Raw genomic sequence first — 14,296 nt, 5'->3', positions numbered from 1 at the left:
AAGCTTAAATGTTTTAGCTGTCATTGTATGAAGCAGTTTTTCAGGTTAGAGGTTAAAGGAACTCTCCTTTTACGTTTGAACTCCTTATCTGACTCCCGATGCTCTAGGCAGATTCAGGTGTACGTTAAAAGTCCTGAATTGCACAATTACACTTGGCAAGGAAGGAATGTCACTTTAGATGTATGGCTTCAAATCACGTCTGAACCTCAGGCACTTCTAGTTAACTCGCTGACAGGAAGGGAGGGGGGAAGCATCACTCACCACAGACAGCGTCACCACCCAAGACATTTACAACCCTGTCCTCAAAAGTAAAACTTTCAGGTTAAAATCAATTCACTTCAAAAGAAAATTAGCTTTTCTCCAATTTTGTATGCTATTTAGTTTTAGTTCAAGTTGGCAGACTTGACTTTTTTTAAGTCTTGGAGCTCTTCCAGAAATTCTCACTTTATCACTCAAACAGAACAGTGGGACCTAACTCAAGGAATGAATCATTGTTGTGTCTACAAGATATTTTAAGTAAGATGTTTCGTTAGCAGGAGCCTTTTGAAATGACCTGAATGATAGTCGTGGTTGTATAAGATTTAGGACCTGAGAGCCAAAGCGTCTTTTTGTAGATTTTCAGCTAAAAACTGATTTCAGAAAATTAATGTGTCCTAAACTACTTCTCTCTACAAACAGAGAAAGGAGAGAAAATGTGTTTTGTGTCAAACTCTGAACAAAAAGCCCTAAAGATACAGTTTAAATTGCAGTTTGCTCTCATGTGTTGACACTCCTCTGGTGGGTTTGGGGGGATCTTTTATGCTTGAATGAGTCTCAGGTCGGTGACTATGGTGTTCTTGAGAAGTTTCCACTTTTTGTTCCTTATTCTTGTATCAAACATTTTTAAAAAATCAGAATTTCTGAAACATTAAGTTCTTTTCTGCACCAGTTTGTTTCTAGATGTTGTCCTTTGTCTTTGATCTGCTTCACCGTTCAGCGTCTACCTTTTCTATTGTTGTGGCTTCTGAGTCATCAATGAGACTCGCTGGTGTTTTGGCTTCTAAACCATCTTAGAATTGAATCACAGATTCAAACTCTTATTTAAAGAATCTGTGTTAAATATTTTGTCCACATTAAAACCTTTACTTATATTTCTTGACTGCTGGTTATTTTCTGTCATTCTTCTGAACCAGGCAAACATTTTTGCCCCTTTTTTTTCCACATTGCAGTTGTGTCACTACTTTCCTCGTCTTGTTTAAGAGTGAAACCTGCTGATATAAATCTTAAGTAAGTAAATATTAAGGATACTTTTTTCAACACCAATACAGATATCTGAGGTTTAGTATTGGTAAATACAGAAAAAACAGACATAAAAGTACTGAATTACAAATTTATTTGATAACTCTGTACCAGTACAGCACTTTTAAATAAACCAACAGCTTCACAAGCTTGGTCAAACAGAAACAACACATCTTTAATTTGTTCAGTGGGTGTAGTTCAGAGCATATCAGCCAAAATAATAATAAGGAAACTGAAACTGAATATGTTGACTAACTTGATCAAACATGTAAAAATAAATGGCAACAAACCTTCCTTCAAATGGTTCAGAAAGTGCAATTAAGAATCCTAAATGTATTGTAAAATAAATAATGTAGAATGATGTCGCTCAGAGCACAAATCATAGAATTAGACTGAATAGATCTGTCCTTGGACTGGGTGTATTATCACTTATACACAATCTAGGATGTTATTTTCTATGTCTAGAGTCTAGACCAATACAGATATTAATATCAGATCTGTCCAGAAAGCTCCAAGTTGGTTCATCTTCGTTCCTTCCTTGTTGGACCGTTAGACTAGTTTATACTGATGTACTAATGTGAATCAGTTTATTTCTTTTAGTGATTTTTTGTGTAGCTATGAAAATAATCATATTAATGATTAAATCTCATGTGTATTCTAATTTAATTGTGTATTGTGCTGTGAAGATTTCATATTACATCCTGTTTCCATTCATTGTGGTTCTGATCCCAACAAAAACATCTGAACCAACTCATTATGACTAGACTAAAATAACAGGTGACCTCCTGCTGGTAGATACTAAGTACTGACATCTTTGAACCAATTGTCTTAAAACACACTATATGTGTTACTAAAGTGTCACTTTAACTCACAGACTAACACCGTGAGCACGAATGTTCTGGACTGAAGAGTTTAAAAATAAAAACCTAAAGAAAGATTGAATTATTATTGTTGACATAGCGGCCTCAGTTCACCCTAAAGTTGAACAAAGTTCACCTGTGTTGACAAAAGTCGTAAACAAGCGGAATCGTTGCTCCAGGTGCGGCGATGCAGCTAGATGTCACTGTGTGACAGTGAAGCCACACAACCAGCTGCTCCTGCACTGGTTGTGTGTGTGACAGGTCTGAGGGACAGCTGTTGCATCAGCGCTCCACCTGTTTGCTTGTTTACGCGCCGCTCCGTTCAGACAACCTGACTGGCTGGTGCACCGATGCTCCCTAGCGGACGCCTGTAAAGATTGTGGCTTGGGGCGATGTATTGGGACGGGACAGCGGCGTTGAGAGTCAGGATGTGAAATCCTCTGCGGTTGCATCACGGACCTTCTGAGACACATGTGGATGATTACATAAAGAGTCCTGAATCATCAGCCGTGATTTTCAAACCTCAGCTCCTTCTGCGCCGATTTGAACTTATTCTGCCTCCCGTATAAACCCCAGGGAGTGCTCTCCTTACTCACCTGCCACGCCAACTGTGGGATTGCACCAGTCACCTAATTCCCACACCGCCTCACTCATCCCTCTCATTTTCACAGCCCCAAAAACAAAAGTGTTTGTCTGAAGTAGAACCGTGAGGTGGTTGGCAAGAGGCACGCCCCAGAAGCCTGCTTTACTACACATCCCATCACTGACTTCACGCGGGGAAACAGCCGGAGTCCCACAGTCACATGATGATGCAAGACTGGTTGGGTTGGTCTGAATGTTGTTACACTCCAACAAACACCTTGACCTAGTACTTACTGATTTGCATATGAATATCATTTAAAAGTTCTTGGGGGGCGGGGGTTTATACAAAAACCATCAGTACTCTTAAAGCATTTCTTGCTTCAAGTTTGGTTGAGTCTTTGGGATTGTACCAAATACAAAGTAACTTGAAGTGGACTCAAAAACACAAAAACAAAAGCTGCAAAAACTTTGTTGCGTAACTGTGCACATCCTTACAGAGAATACCTTGTTGAAGCCTTTCTTCATCTTGCAGCAAAGTTGTTTATTTGCATTCTTTTAGCTAAAGTCACAGTTTACATTTTTTGCAAATTTTACAACAATATCCTTATACAAATGTATCAGTCAGCAGTTGGTCCTAAAACCTTGTTGCAGAATGTAGTTCAGTAAGGCGTGGTTCGGCACAAAAACACTGAGCATCACCAAAAGAACTCCACACCCACAGTGAAGCATGGTAGTGGCACCAGCATGCTCTGGGCTTTGTGTTTTTTTATTTAACCTCCATTTAAACAAGTAAATTGATTGAGAACTAATTCATAGCAGAAGACAGAAAAATGTCAACAGAGGGGAAAAAAATGAACCAATAGCAAAAATACAACCATATTCATACTGACTAAATGGACCATAATACACAAAAGTCAACAGTTTTTAAAACCAGTTACATTGATCATGAACTCGCCTTTATTGTTCTTGCTCTCCTCTGGATGGAACCGGAGTGAATGGAGTTATGAACGGTTCCACATTCCTGTCTGGTTTTGCTCACAACCCTTCACATCTCTGCGGGAACGCTGGCGATAAATACAAATTTTTATAAACAGAAAAACATGCATCTAAATGACCAGCTCAGGGCTTCCTACAAGGTAATCAAAGCTTTAAACTGGAGTTCAGAGCTAAATCTGAGAGAAAATTATCATCAACCTGCAGTGAAATTCATGCTCAGTTTCTGCAAGTAGAGTGGACAAGTGTTATAAATTTAAGATGGGGAAAGAAAAGCGAATGCTTAAAACAAATAAAGATTAATCAAACATTTAGTTTAGGGGTGTGCACATTTATTCAGTCATTATTTTGCTTTTTTTCCCCCTAGAAAATTAATTCATTTTTTAGTTGAAAAAATATTTTTAGAAGTTATTAAATTTGATATTATTTTAACACTACAGAGGTGCGGAGATGTCGTCATGTTTTTCTTGTTATTTTGGGGGGGGGGGGGGTTTATCATAAACCTGCCAGCTTTCAACCCGAATCTTAATCCTAATGAGACTAATGACATTCATCAGCAGTGACAGCTCTGCTTCACATAATTATATATATATTTTTCCCCTCCTTGGCCTCACAGGGAGTCCTTTTTTTTCAGCCTCGTCCTAAAAGACGAGCGATTACAGCTTTGCTTCTCGTCTTAAAGGAGCCTCCCTCGCCTGATCTCAGGAGCTCTGCCTCAAAGCTCTCCTTAATCTCAGCCCAATAGCTCAACGGCTGGACTGACGGACGGATGGCAGAGAGCCACCGAAGATGTCACCGGCGCTGCACAGATCCACTAATGCCCCTTTTTTGTCTTTCTTCTTTTCTTTTCTTTTTTTTTTTTTGAAGACCTGTGGGATCTTCCACGGGACTTAATGGACTGTGTACTGTACTTTTTGATGACTGTTCTTACGGAGACACACCTAATCCCTAACCCACACCTTAACCTCTTCCTGTCTAGGATGAGTGTGACACACACACATGAATACATACACACAACACGTCAACCCTTCCCAGAACGTCTCCCACACGGTTTCCCCCCCGCTGACGGCCTCCGACCTAATGGGTCAGGTTAAAGGTCAAACAATTATGCAGTTTTATCTCCTTTTTTTGTGAATTAATGGAGTGTAGCAAATGAGGCGACCATTGTCATTGCGAAAGATTGGTGGTGTTTGCCGTGTGTATTATCCGCCGCCGTCAGAAAGCGGCCATGGTCCGGGCTATCGGTGGGCCGCCGCAGAGCTCAGGGGGGGATTACAGTAATGGATTGACGGCCTGTAGGTAATACTTGTGTAAATACCGTGTGCCTCTTTCCTGAACCCTGTGCTCTCGCAGAGGGCTCTGTCTTTTTGAGGAGAGTTAAGCTTGATGGCTGCATCTCACATTGCGCCGCAGGAGGAGGAGGACAGGCTGTGAATGCTCAAAGAGAAGAGTGTTCCAGCGAAAGGCAGCAAGACGCAGCTTGCCCCTGGAACATCTGCGGGCCCGTCCCACGCCTCACGAAATTGGGCCGAGACTTGTTTGTGTCAATGAGCCTGTCGCGACTCGCCCATCGCACGGAGAGAGACAAGCCCTGAGAGCCGCAGATGGGAAAAAAGGTGGAGGGGGAATTTTTTTTTTTTTTTTCCAAGGCAGAATTGGAAAGGTTTTATGACAGCTTTGGGATCTCTCCATGATCGTCATGGAAAAGCACATTCTTCTACAGCTACAATTACCAGAGTTGTTTTTTTTTTCTTCTTTGGGCTCGGTGCTGCGCAACTTTGCTTCACTGTTTTTTACTTGGAATATACTTCCTTTAAAAAAAAAAATCTTTTTTTTTTTAACAAATATTATTATTGATTTTTTATTTATTTACACTTTATACATCAAAAACACAAAATATTAGCTGGACAACTCGAAGAAAAAGAGAAATGGCAATGACAAAAACAGTCAAGGAATCAGGCAGGGAAACGATTGTTACAATGCAAAAACACAAAATCTCACAAAGTATTTTTGGTGTAGTTTCTAGTTTAAGTATCTTTGTGCACTTGAAATTAGACAAAACCAACTTACAAATAACCTTTCAGAAAGATATGTTTGTTTTGAGTCAATAATTCCTTAATATTGATAACAAAGGGCTAGTTCCACTGGCAGATTATTTAACTCGTAACATGGGAGAACTGGCACTTTTTCACCAAAACAAAGAATTATTGACATAAAACAAGCTCCTACATTTTGCAGAAAATGAATTAGTGAATTTGTTTTGTCTTTCAAGTGAACTAAGACACTTGAACTAGAAACTACACCAAAATACTTGGTGAGAGTTTGTGTTTTTGCAGTGTTTCAATTGTTTCCCTGCCAGTTAGTTGCTTAAACCAGATTTTTAAAAGTTTTTATATTACCTTTATTTATCCACGTAAGTTGATTGAGAATAAATTATTTTCAACAACGACCTGTTTCAAAAACTTTAAAACATCATACAACATCATAGAATATTTTACTTTACAGTCCCACTAAACAGTCGAGCTACAAAAACAGATTTTGGAAATAATTTTAAGCAATACGAACAGTTTTACCTTTTCTCCTAAATTAATACACATCTGGTTTTTATGGTTGCTTTATTGATTATTTTTAACCAAAAAAAAGTGCAGGATGGAGAGAATTGATCAGGAGAGTGATGTGTATTGGATCCTCAAACTACGAGCGGCCACAGGGCAGCGTACAGGTTAGCCTCAGGACGCGTGTCATCACATGATCGGTTGGCCAAGATAAGTTCTGCTGACGACCAGCAGACATATCTCTCTTTTGGGGGATGGAAACGGTCCTCTAAAACGTTCAATTTATTTAAATAAAGAAGCGGTTTCTTCTCTTCTTGCTTCTCAAAAAGCAGGAAAAGGAGGAAAGAGGGGAACGGAGGGGGGGGGCGAAGCCGCTCTTTTGGATTATTGTTGATTTAAACAGGTTTGGAAGACGCTCCAGGCATGACATGACATGTCAGGAATGAAGAAGACAAGACCAGAGGCGCCAAACAGTGCTTGTTTAAGGCCTGATGTTTGTCAGGACTTGACTCCTGCATGCGCCCGCAGCGCCTGTCAGGGAGAGAAGAACGCTACAGCTGTGGGCCTGCCTCAACCTGCGCTGCAGAGGAAGTCTCTCTTTCTCTCTTCTTTTCTCCCTCTTTCCTTGTCACGGGGAACTTCAGCAGGATTTAGAAAGTAACGGCGCACACACACACACATATCCCTGCAAACTCTCCTTTTGCAGTTTTCTACCAGTACTAGTTTAGCAGCAGTACAGTTGCGTTGCTGCATTCGTTTCTTTTGGTCGCGCCACGTGTTGAATGTCCTGCGGACCAATCACGTGTGATTCCCACCAACAGTTTTTTTCTTTTCTTTTTTCTTTCTTTCTTTCAAATGATTGTGATTAAGCGGCTCTCTGCATTGTGCGGCCGTGTTGTTCCTCGCCTGTGTAATTCACATTGTGACCAATGAAAGGCCCATAATTACACGTTAACACCTGAGCACCGCGCCCTGTGTGAGCCACTGGATCCCATCAGTCAACTCGCCGTCCTCCTCCACCCTAAATGCTCTCAGCAGCAGCGACTGCGCTCGCTCTCTGCACTGCAAACACACACACGCACACACACCAGCAGCAGCACATAGTTGCGCTCTTAAAAGTTTGTAGCTGGAGGGCTGGGATGGTTACCTGCTCTGTGTGTGTGTGTGAAGGGGGGGGCGTGTGTGTGTGCTTTGCATATGATGGAGCGTAAATGCTGAGGTTTAAGATCATCTAAACAAACTGCTTCAAACATCTCTGATTGGATCATTGTGCATCACCTCGTGTTGTTTTTGCTACATAAATCCTTCTCCCTGTGATCACACCATTAAATGATCAGTTTTTTCTTTAGTTTTTTTTTTTTTGCCTCCTAATCCTTGGCTCTCCTTTTCTGTTTCTCCTCGCCTGCGTTTGGCTTCTCCACCTCATTTAGCTGATTGACAGAGGCGTACGGGGAGTATCGGGTTAGAGGCGAGGGGACAAGCACCACTATTTATCTTAACTTCTTCTTTTCTTTAGTGTTTTTTTCCCCCTTCTTCTTAAGAAGCGGTGGTTTTAGAAAGCCGCTTTGATTTTTAAGGAAGACTCAGTTCAGCCGTCGTGTTGACATACATGTCACAGAGCCTGAACTGTGCTTTGGATTTTAAGTCGCCATTCCTCCACTGCAAAAACCCCAAATCTTACCAAGTAATTTTGTTTAGAGTTCAATGTCACTTGAAATAAGACAAAACTAACTTACAAGTGACTTTTTTTTGCAAGATATAGGAGCTTGTTTTAAGTTACTAATTTCTAAATGTTGATCATAAAAATTACAAGTTCCACTTTCAGGTTATTTCACTTATAGGAAAAATCTTCTATATCTTGCAAAAACGTTACTTGTAAGTTCGTCTTGTCTCATTTCAAGTATATTATGATAGTTGCACTAGAAACTAGACTAAAATACTTGAGGTTTTGTTTTTGCAGTACTTTCTTTAACATTTTATTTAAGTAGCATCATATGAATCTCGCAAAACTGTTCTTACAACTTTAGCTTTGGCTATTTGATAAAAAGCTAAGTAGCAGATAAATGTGTAGTGAAGATTAAATATGGTCATCAACTTAACTATTTGTTTTAAGAAATATCTGAAAAGTGCGATGTGCATTTATGAATTCATCCCCGCTTACATTTAAATGTACAGTACTTGCACAAAGTCCAGTGAATGCTTTGCTTTCGTAATTCAGCCATTTTATAAATGCTAATTTAATCTACCAGTGGGTGATTTAATCTCAGTATAAAACCAACTGTTTGGTTTGTTAGAGATCATTAGTGAGCAAGCAGCGACATGAAGACCAAGGAGAGCAGCGGGCGGGTTAGAGAGAAAGTTGTGGTGAAGTTTAAAGCAGAGTTAGGCTGCGTATTAACCCCCCTTTACTCTGACGCACCATAACTAAAATCCAGTGAAACCAGTCGGAAATTCAGTCCATCAATAAACGTAGAAAATCTACAGAAATATTACAATATTTTAACTCTGGAGCCTGTAGGTAACTCTGGAGGAGCTGCAGAGTTACCTACAGATATTACAGACTGTAATAGAAAACATGTGTTTTTGGTTTGGTTTCTAGTGCAAATATCTTTCTACTCTTGAAATAAGACAAAACTAACTCACAAGTGACTTATTAGCAAAAAATGGGAGCTTAATAAAAAAAAATTACAAATTGCACTGGCAGATTATTTCACCTATAACATGGGGAAAATGTTTTGTTATAAGTGAAATAATATGCTGATGAATCTAGTATTTTTTCAAATCAATATTAATGACTTAAAAGAAGCCCTCATGTCTTGCTGAAAATACATTTGTAAGTTAAGTGTGCTGAGATATTTAAACAAGAAACTAGACCAAAAATACTTGATAAGATTTTGTGTTTTTGCAGCGGGGAATGAAGTAGATCAAAGAGTTTAAATTAAACCCAAGATAATGTGTGTCAAAGGTACTGATGGATACAAAAGGAAGTTTTACAACTGTATCGTTTTTTCCTTTTCGCTTCCCAATTATGCACTGCTTTTGTCTCGGCCAGTCGTAAAACAAAATGACGTTTGCAGTCGCAGTGTGACAAAATCATACAGAAGCCTTTGTGAGGCACTGATTTCTGTAAATCAGAACCTGCTGGTTGAGTCGAGGTCAATAAGAAAACAGGTTTTGTGTGGAGAGAGGAGTCAGGTGTGTTTGTGCCATGCTGGGGAAAATGAACAACAACACATCCTGGTACTGGGATGAGTTCCCTGATTCACTGGAATTATACTTAATAGAGGAGGAATTTCATGTTGTGTTTGCGTTACCAAACAAGCCGCTGGCGCTTTTTCTTTTTTTTCTTCTTTCCTCTCTCTCTCCCTCTCTGACAAGGGAATATTCACCTCCACCCCCAGCCTGTGTCTTCTGCACACAGAGGGATTTAAAGCCCTGCTTACACAGCAGTGATTTGAATGGTTTGTTTACACAGTTGGGTTGTGCCTATTAGTAACAATTCAGTCTTTTCTGATGGCTTACTGCTTATCAATCCCAGCAGTGCCAGGGATCAAGGCACATCCATTATTTATGACTCTCAGGCTCGCCAAGTTGAACGCGGGCCAGCTTGTGTTTGAGCAACCATCGCATTTCGGCATCGGTCACGGGCGGATCGTGCGATTAGTCCTCCACTCCTGCACTCAGACCTGAAAGCGATTCATTTTCAGCCAAGCGCACAAGTCAGATCTGCACCCAGCCTAATATGTAGCTGGAGCATGGCAGCCACTTCACAAGCGCTGCTGTGTATGATGAGTAGCCGTCAGATGCTTCAGCAGAACTCTGATCAAAGCCAGGGCCCCCGTCTAATTACTCCTGGAAGGGTCCATTTTACGGCGGAAGTCCCACAGGCTCTCTGCACGACACTTTTAAGGTTGCCAATACACACTTGTTGCCACCAAACCTCCTCTCTCTGTGTGTGTGTGTGTGTTTATTTATATAGGTCATAATCATAGTGTTGCGTTTAGCACTTTTTGCTTCAGGGAAAAACCAGAAGTGTTCAGTCGGGGCAACAGGTGTTCCAAGATGAATCTGTTGGAGATAATAAATGCAAACTGTAAAATCTAAGAACAGAGACAAGTTTTTCTTCCACACTACAAAAGCATATATATTTTTTAGCAAATATCTTGAAATAAGACTAACTTACAAATAAAGTAAGTTAGTTTTGTCAACAATTTCTTAATATTGATTTTTTTTTTTTAAGTACTAGTTACACCGGCAGATTATTACATCTTTAAAATGTTTTAAATCAAATATTCTGCCTGTGAAACTAATATATTAAAAAAAGAAGCTCCAAGCTTTCCTTAGAAACATTTTAATCTACTTAGAATAATCAGTCAAACTGAACTGTTTGATAACTAGGATCAATTGGAATGTTTGAAATGAAATGATTTTTTTTTTTGTAAAGTGCCTTAAGATGACATTTGTTGTGAATAAATTGAATTGAATCCCGGATCTTTTTCATCAATAACTTACTTATAAGTTAGTTTTGTCTTATTTTGAGTGTACTAAGATATTTTCTCTATAAACTAGACAGAAAATATTTTATAAGAGTTTGTGTTTTCACAGTGTAGATGATATTTCCTGTTTGTTTAAATGTTCTGATGCACAGGTGTCAAACACCAGGCCCGCAGGCCAAACCGGCCCACCAGCACTATTAATGTGGCCCTCTTGACATCAAAGGGCCACATTAACAGTTGCAGCTTTAAGCTGTTTTCTCTTTATAGAACTAAACTACGTCGATGTGAAAAGTTGTTATGAATGATTACTGTTTACTAAACTAACACAGAGATTAATATTAATCTTAATATTTTAACGGATAGTTTTCTCAGTAGATTCTACCGCAGCCGGCCCTTTAAAGACACTTATAATCTTGATGTGGCCCAAAACAAGAGTTTTCATTTCCACCTCTGTTCTTATGTTTCAGTACTCGACAGACCTAAAGAAGCTCTACTGCCAAATTGCCAAGACCTGTCCCATCCAGATCAAAGTGCTGACCCCGCCTCCGCAGGGGGCCGTCATCCGGGCCATGCCCGTCTATAAAAAAGCCGAGCACGTGACCGAGGTGGTGAAGCGCTGCCCGAACCACGAGCTGAGCCGCGAGTTCAACGACGGTCAGTCCCAGACCTCACACTCTGTGATTGTTGTTAGTGCGAAGTGTTTTAATGACCCCGACGGTTCCGCTTCCAGGTCAGATCGCGCCGCCGAGCCACCTGATCCGCGTGGAGGGAAATAGCCACGCCCAGTACCTGGAGGACACCATCACCGGGAGACAGAGCGTACTAGTTCCATACGAGCCCCCACAGGTGAGGAAACCTTTGAGCTTTTTCACGGTTTGCCACTTTTTAAATACACAATATGTGAAAGATAAAATATGCATGGGTTTAAAGATGCTTACGAATAAAAAAAATCAGAAAAGCAAGTTTTTTTACTTTTGACCTTTGGAGAGTGGCAAGCAGGAAGCCGTCAGCTTTGGGGGTGCAGCAGAAATGTAGAAGAAGTTAGTCTGATTGGAAAAAATGCAACTTCTTTTGGTTTTAGAAATTTAGCAGCACAAAGATGGTGCAATATCACAAAGATGGTGGTGGCAGCATCTTCCAGGCTGGAAAAAGACTGGAGAGACTGGATGACTTTAAACATGCAGCCAAAACCACAACGGATCAAAGGAGATTTGTTCAAATGGCCCTGTCAAAGTCCAGACCAAATCCATTTGAGACTCGAAAACATTCAATCTCAGCTTCAGCTATTTACAGTGCTGATTCAGGAGGGGTTGAATAGAAATGCACTCTACTCATTTCATACCTTCAAAATGATGCACTAGTTTGTTTTGGTCTATTAAATAAAATTACATTGGAGTTGTGGTTGTAAGGTCACAGTGCTGAAAAGGTTAATCTTCATGGTGTTCTAAGGTTTTGTAAGGAAATGGTAAATATTTAGTTTGAGTATATAGCAGCAGTTTTTATAATCCATCTGCCCAGATTTAAATAAAAGGCTATAGCTCAACATGAAATAAGAATAAATCCATGTTTTGACATATTGATTAGAAAAGCACCTTGAAAACAGCAGTGGACCGAAGTGTTTGACGGTTTACACCAATCATCATGACATAAAACAGATTAAAACAACGAGTTAACGTAGAGCTACAGAAAACAAGATGAGTAAAAGTGTGATAGAAACATGTTTTTAAAAGAGATTTAAAAAGTCCAATCTCTCTCCGTCTTTGTTTCCTCTCTTCAGGTCGGGACAGAATTCACAACAATCTTGTATAATTTCATGTGCAACTCGAGCTGCGTGGGCGGAATGAACCGGCGCCCCATCCTCATCATCGTCACCCTGGAGACCAGAGAGTAAGAGACGCCGCTCCGTCCTCTTTAGCCGCTGCTGTTCGCTCACTTTGTGTCTGACAGAGTCTCCATGTCCCCCTCCCCTCCCAGTGGACAGGTTCTGGGCCGCCGCTGCTTCGAGGCCCGGATCTGCGCCTGCCCGGGCCGAGACCGGAAGGCGGACGAGGACAGCATCCGCAAGCAGCACGTAACGGACAACTCAAAGAGCAGTGATGGTACGAAGCGCCGTAAGTAGGGCCGGGGCTGGTGGCGGGCTGATGAGCTTTGGCTTTACGTGACGTGCTGACCGGGTCCAGGAGCCTCAACCACTAACACTGCGGGAATGTTAGCATCATCGCTAGCGTTAGCATCCCCTCTGCCTGCCGTCCTGCTCGATCCTTCCTCCTGTTCTGGCTCAGTGTAAGTGTCCAACATGCTGTGGCTTTCCATTCACTCTGCTTTGGTTTTTCTGCTCTTTTCCAGCTTACCGCCAGATTTCCCAAAGCATCCAGATGTCCACCATCAAGAAGAGAAGATCTACAGATGAGGAAGTGTTTTGTTTACCTGTAAGTCTATAAATTATAGAGTAAAACTTTGTTCTGAGCTCCGAACTGCTTCCTAACATTCTCTGATTTTGTTTTATCCACTGCAGATCAAAGGTCGTGAAATCTATGAGATGTTGGTGAAAATCAAAGAGTCTCTGGAGCTCATGCAGTTCCTGCCACAGCACACAATAGAGTCGTACAGACAGCAGCAGCAGAACCTCCTCCAGAAGCAGTGAGTGCCAGCTCTGATTGTTCTGAAGTGAAACAAAGGTTTTCCAGCAACAGTAGAAATGCACCCATCAGCTTTGCGGCCAGGCTCAGACTTTTATCATCCAGTTCAGCCAATTCTGGTCTCTGTTTAGTGACCAGAATGAAAAGCATTGAAAATAAAGTCATCTCTCTTAGGACCAGAGGTGACGTCACACTGGGTGAGAGGGTGTTCGCTGTAAAGTGGGCTTTTATTCCTGTTATAAAACAAAGAGGTGGTATTTTGAGCATAAATTTTTATGTTAGCGCTGAGCGTTATTAGCTTTGTTGATTGTAAACATCAGTTCCAGCTTTTAATGTAGAAACTAAAAGCTGCAGTACGTAACTTGTTACAAAAAATGTTTAACATATTTGTTAAAACTTCCTCCATGTTGCCACAGAATACTGAGGTTTGTCATATTTTACATATTGTAACTAATATGTAAAAAACAAAAACTTTGTAAAAAAAATTTCTACAAAAGTGACATAACTTTAAGTAAACTTAGGTTATGTCAGATTTTTCTGACCGGCTGCTCTCTGGTGGTTCCTGGTGCATTTCTAGCTGCATGTTTTCATGCGTGACTCCAGCTAAACGCCACTAACCGAGCAGATTTGGCAGATAAAGGTCACGGGTTTGATCGCGCTGCAGCTATCCAGAAATTTACCCAGAGTCCCTCAAAGTTGCCAGCCTTAGAGGGCGAGCCCAGCGTAAAGCCGGGGCAGTTTTTCCTTCCCTCCCGTCTCGTTCTCTCTCGGGTCAGGAGCCAGGAAGCCAAACGGTGGCGAGAGGCGGCGTTTCAGTTCTCAGGTTGGCGGTAACACCTTCGGCTGCTCTGCCAGCTTCAGCAGAGCCAAAGTGTTTCAGACGCCTTCGACCC

The 14,296-nt window shown here is 41.0% G+C and overlaps 1 protein-coding gene across 7 annotated transcripts in view; it reads left to right on the top strand.

Annotated features, from left to right (window-relative positions):
- The window catches only part of tp63 (tumor protein p63), a 40,013-nt gene that overhangs the window by 20,941 nt on the left and 4,776 nt on the right, over positions 1-14,296 (top strand). For 5 of the 7 annotated variants that reach the window (XM_008407657.3, XM_008407659.3, XM_008407660.3 and 2 more), the window contains 6 exons: positions 11,232-11,418; positions 11,495-11,610; positions 12,542-12,651; positions 12,739-12,875; positions 13,111-13,193; positions 13,280-13,404. In XM_008407657.3, the coding sequence (XP_008405879.1) occupies positions 11,232-11,418; positions 11,495-11,610; positions 12,542-12,651; positions 12,739-12,875; positions 13,111-13,193; positions 13,280-13,404 (758 nt within the window). The remainder of the gene's footprint in view (positions 1-11,231; positions 11,419-11,494; positions 11,611-12,541; positions 12,652-12,738; positions 12,876-13,110; positions 13,194-13,279; positions 13,405-14,296) is intronic. The other 2 variants (XM_008407658.3, XM_008407661.3) reach the window with 1 other exon arrangement.

Source organism: Poecilia reticulata, chromosome 4, assembly GCF_904066995.2.
Source record: "Poecilia reticulata chromosome 4, P_reticulata-male-v2, whole genome shotgun sequence".
Lineage (NCBI taxonomy): Eukaryota > Metazoa > Chordata > Actinopteri > Cyprinodontiformes > Poeciliidae > Poecilia > Poecilia reticulata.
This window is presented reverse-complemented; position numbering and strand designations above follow the sequence as displayed.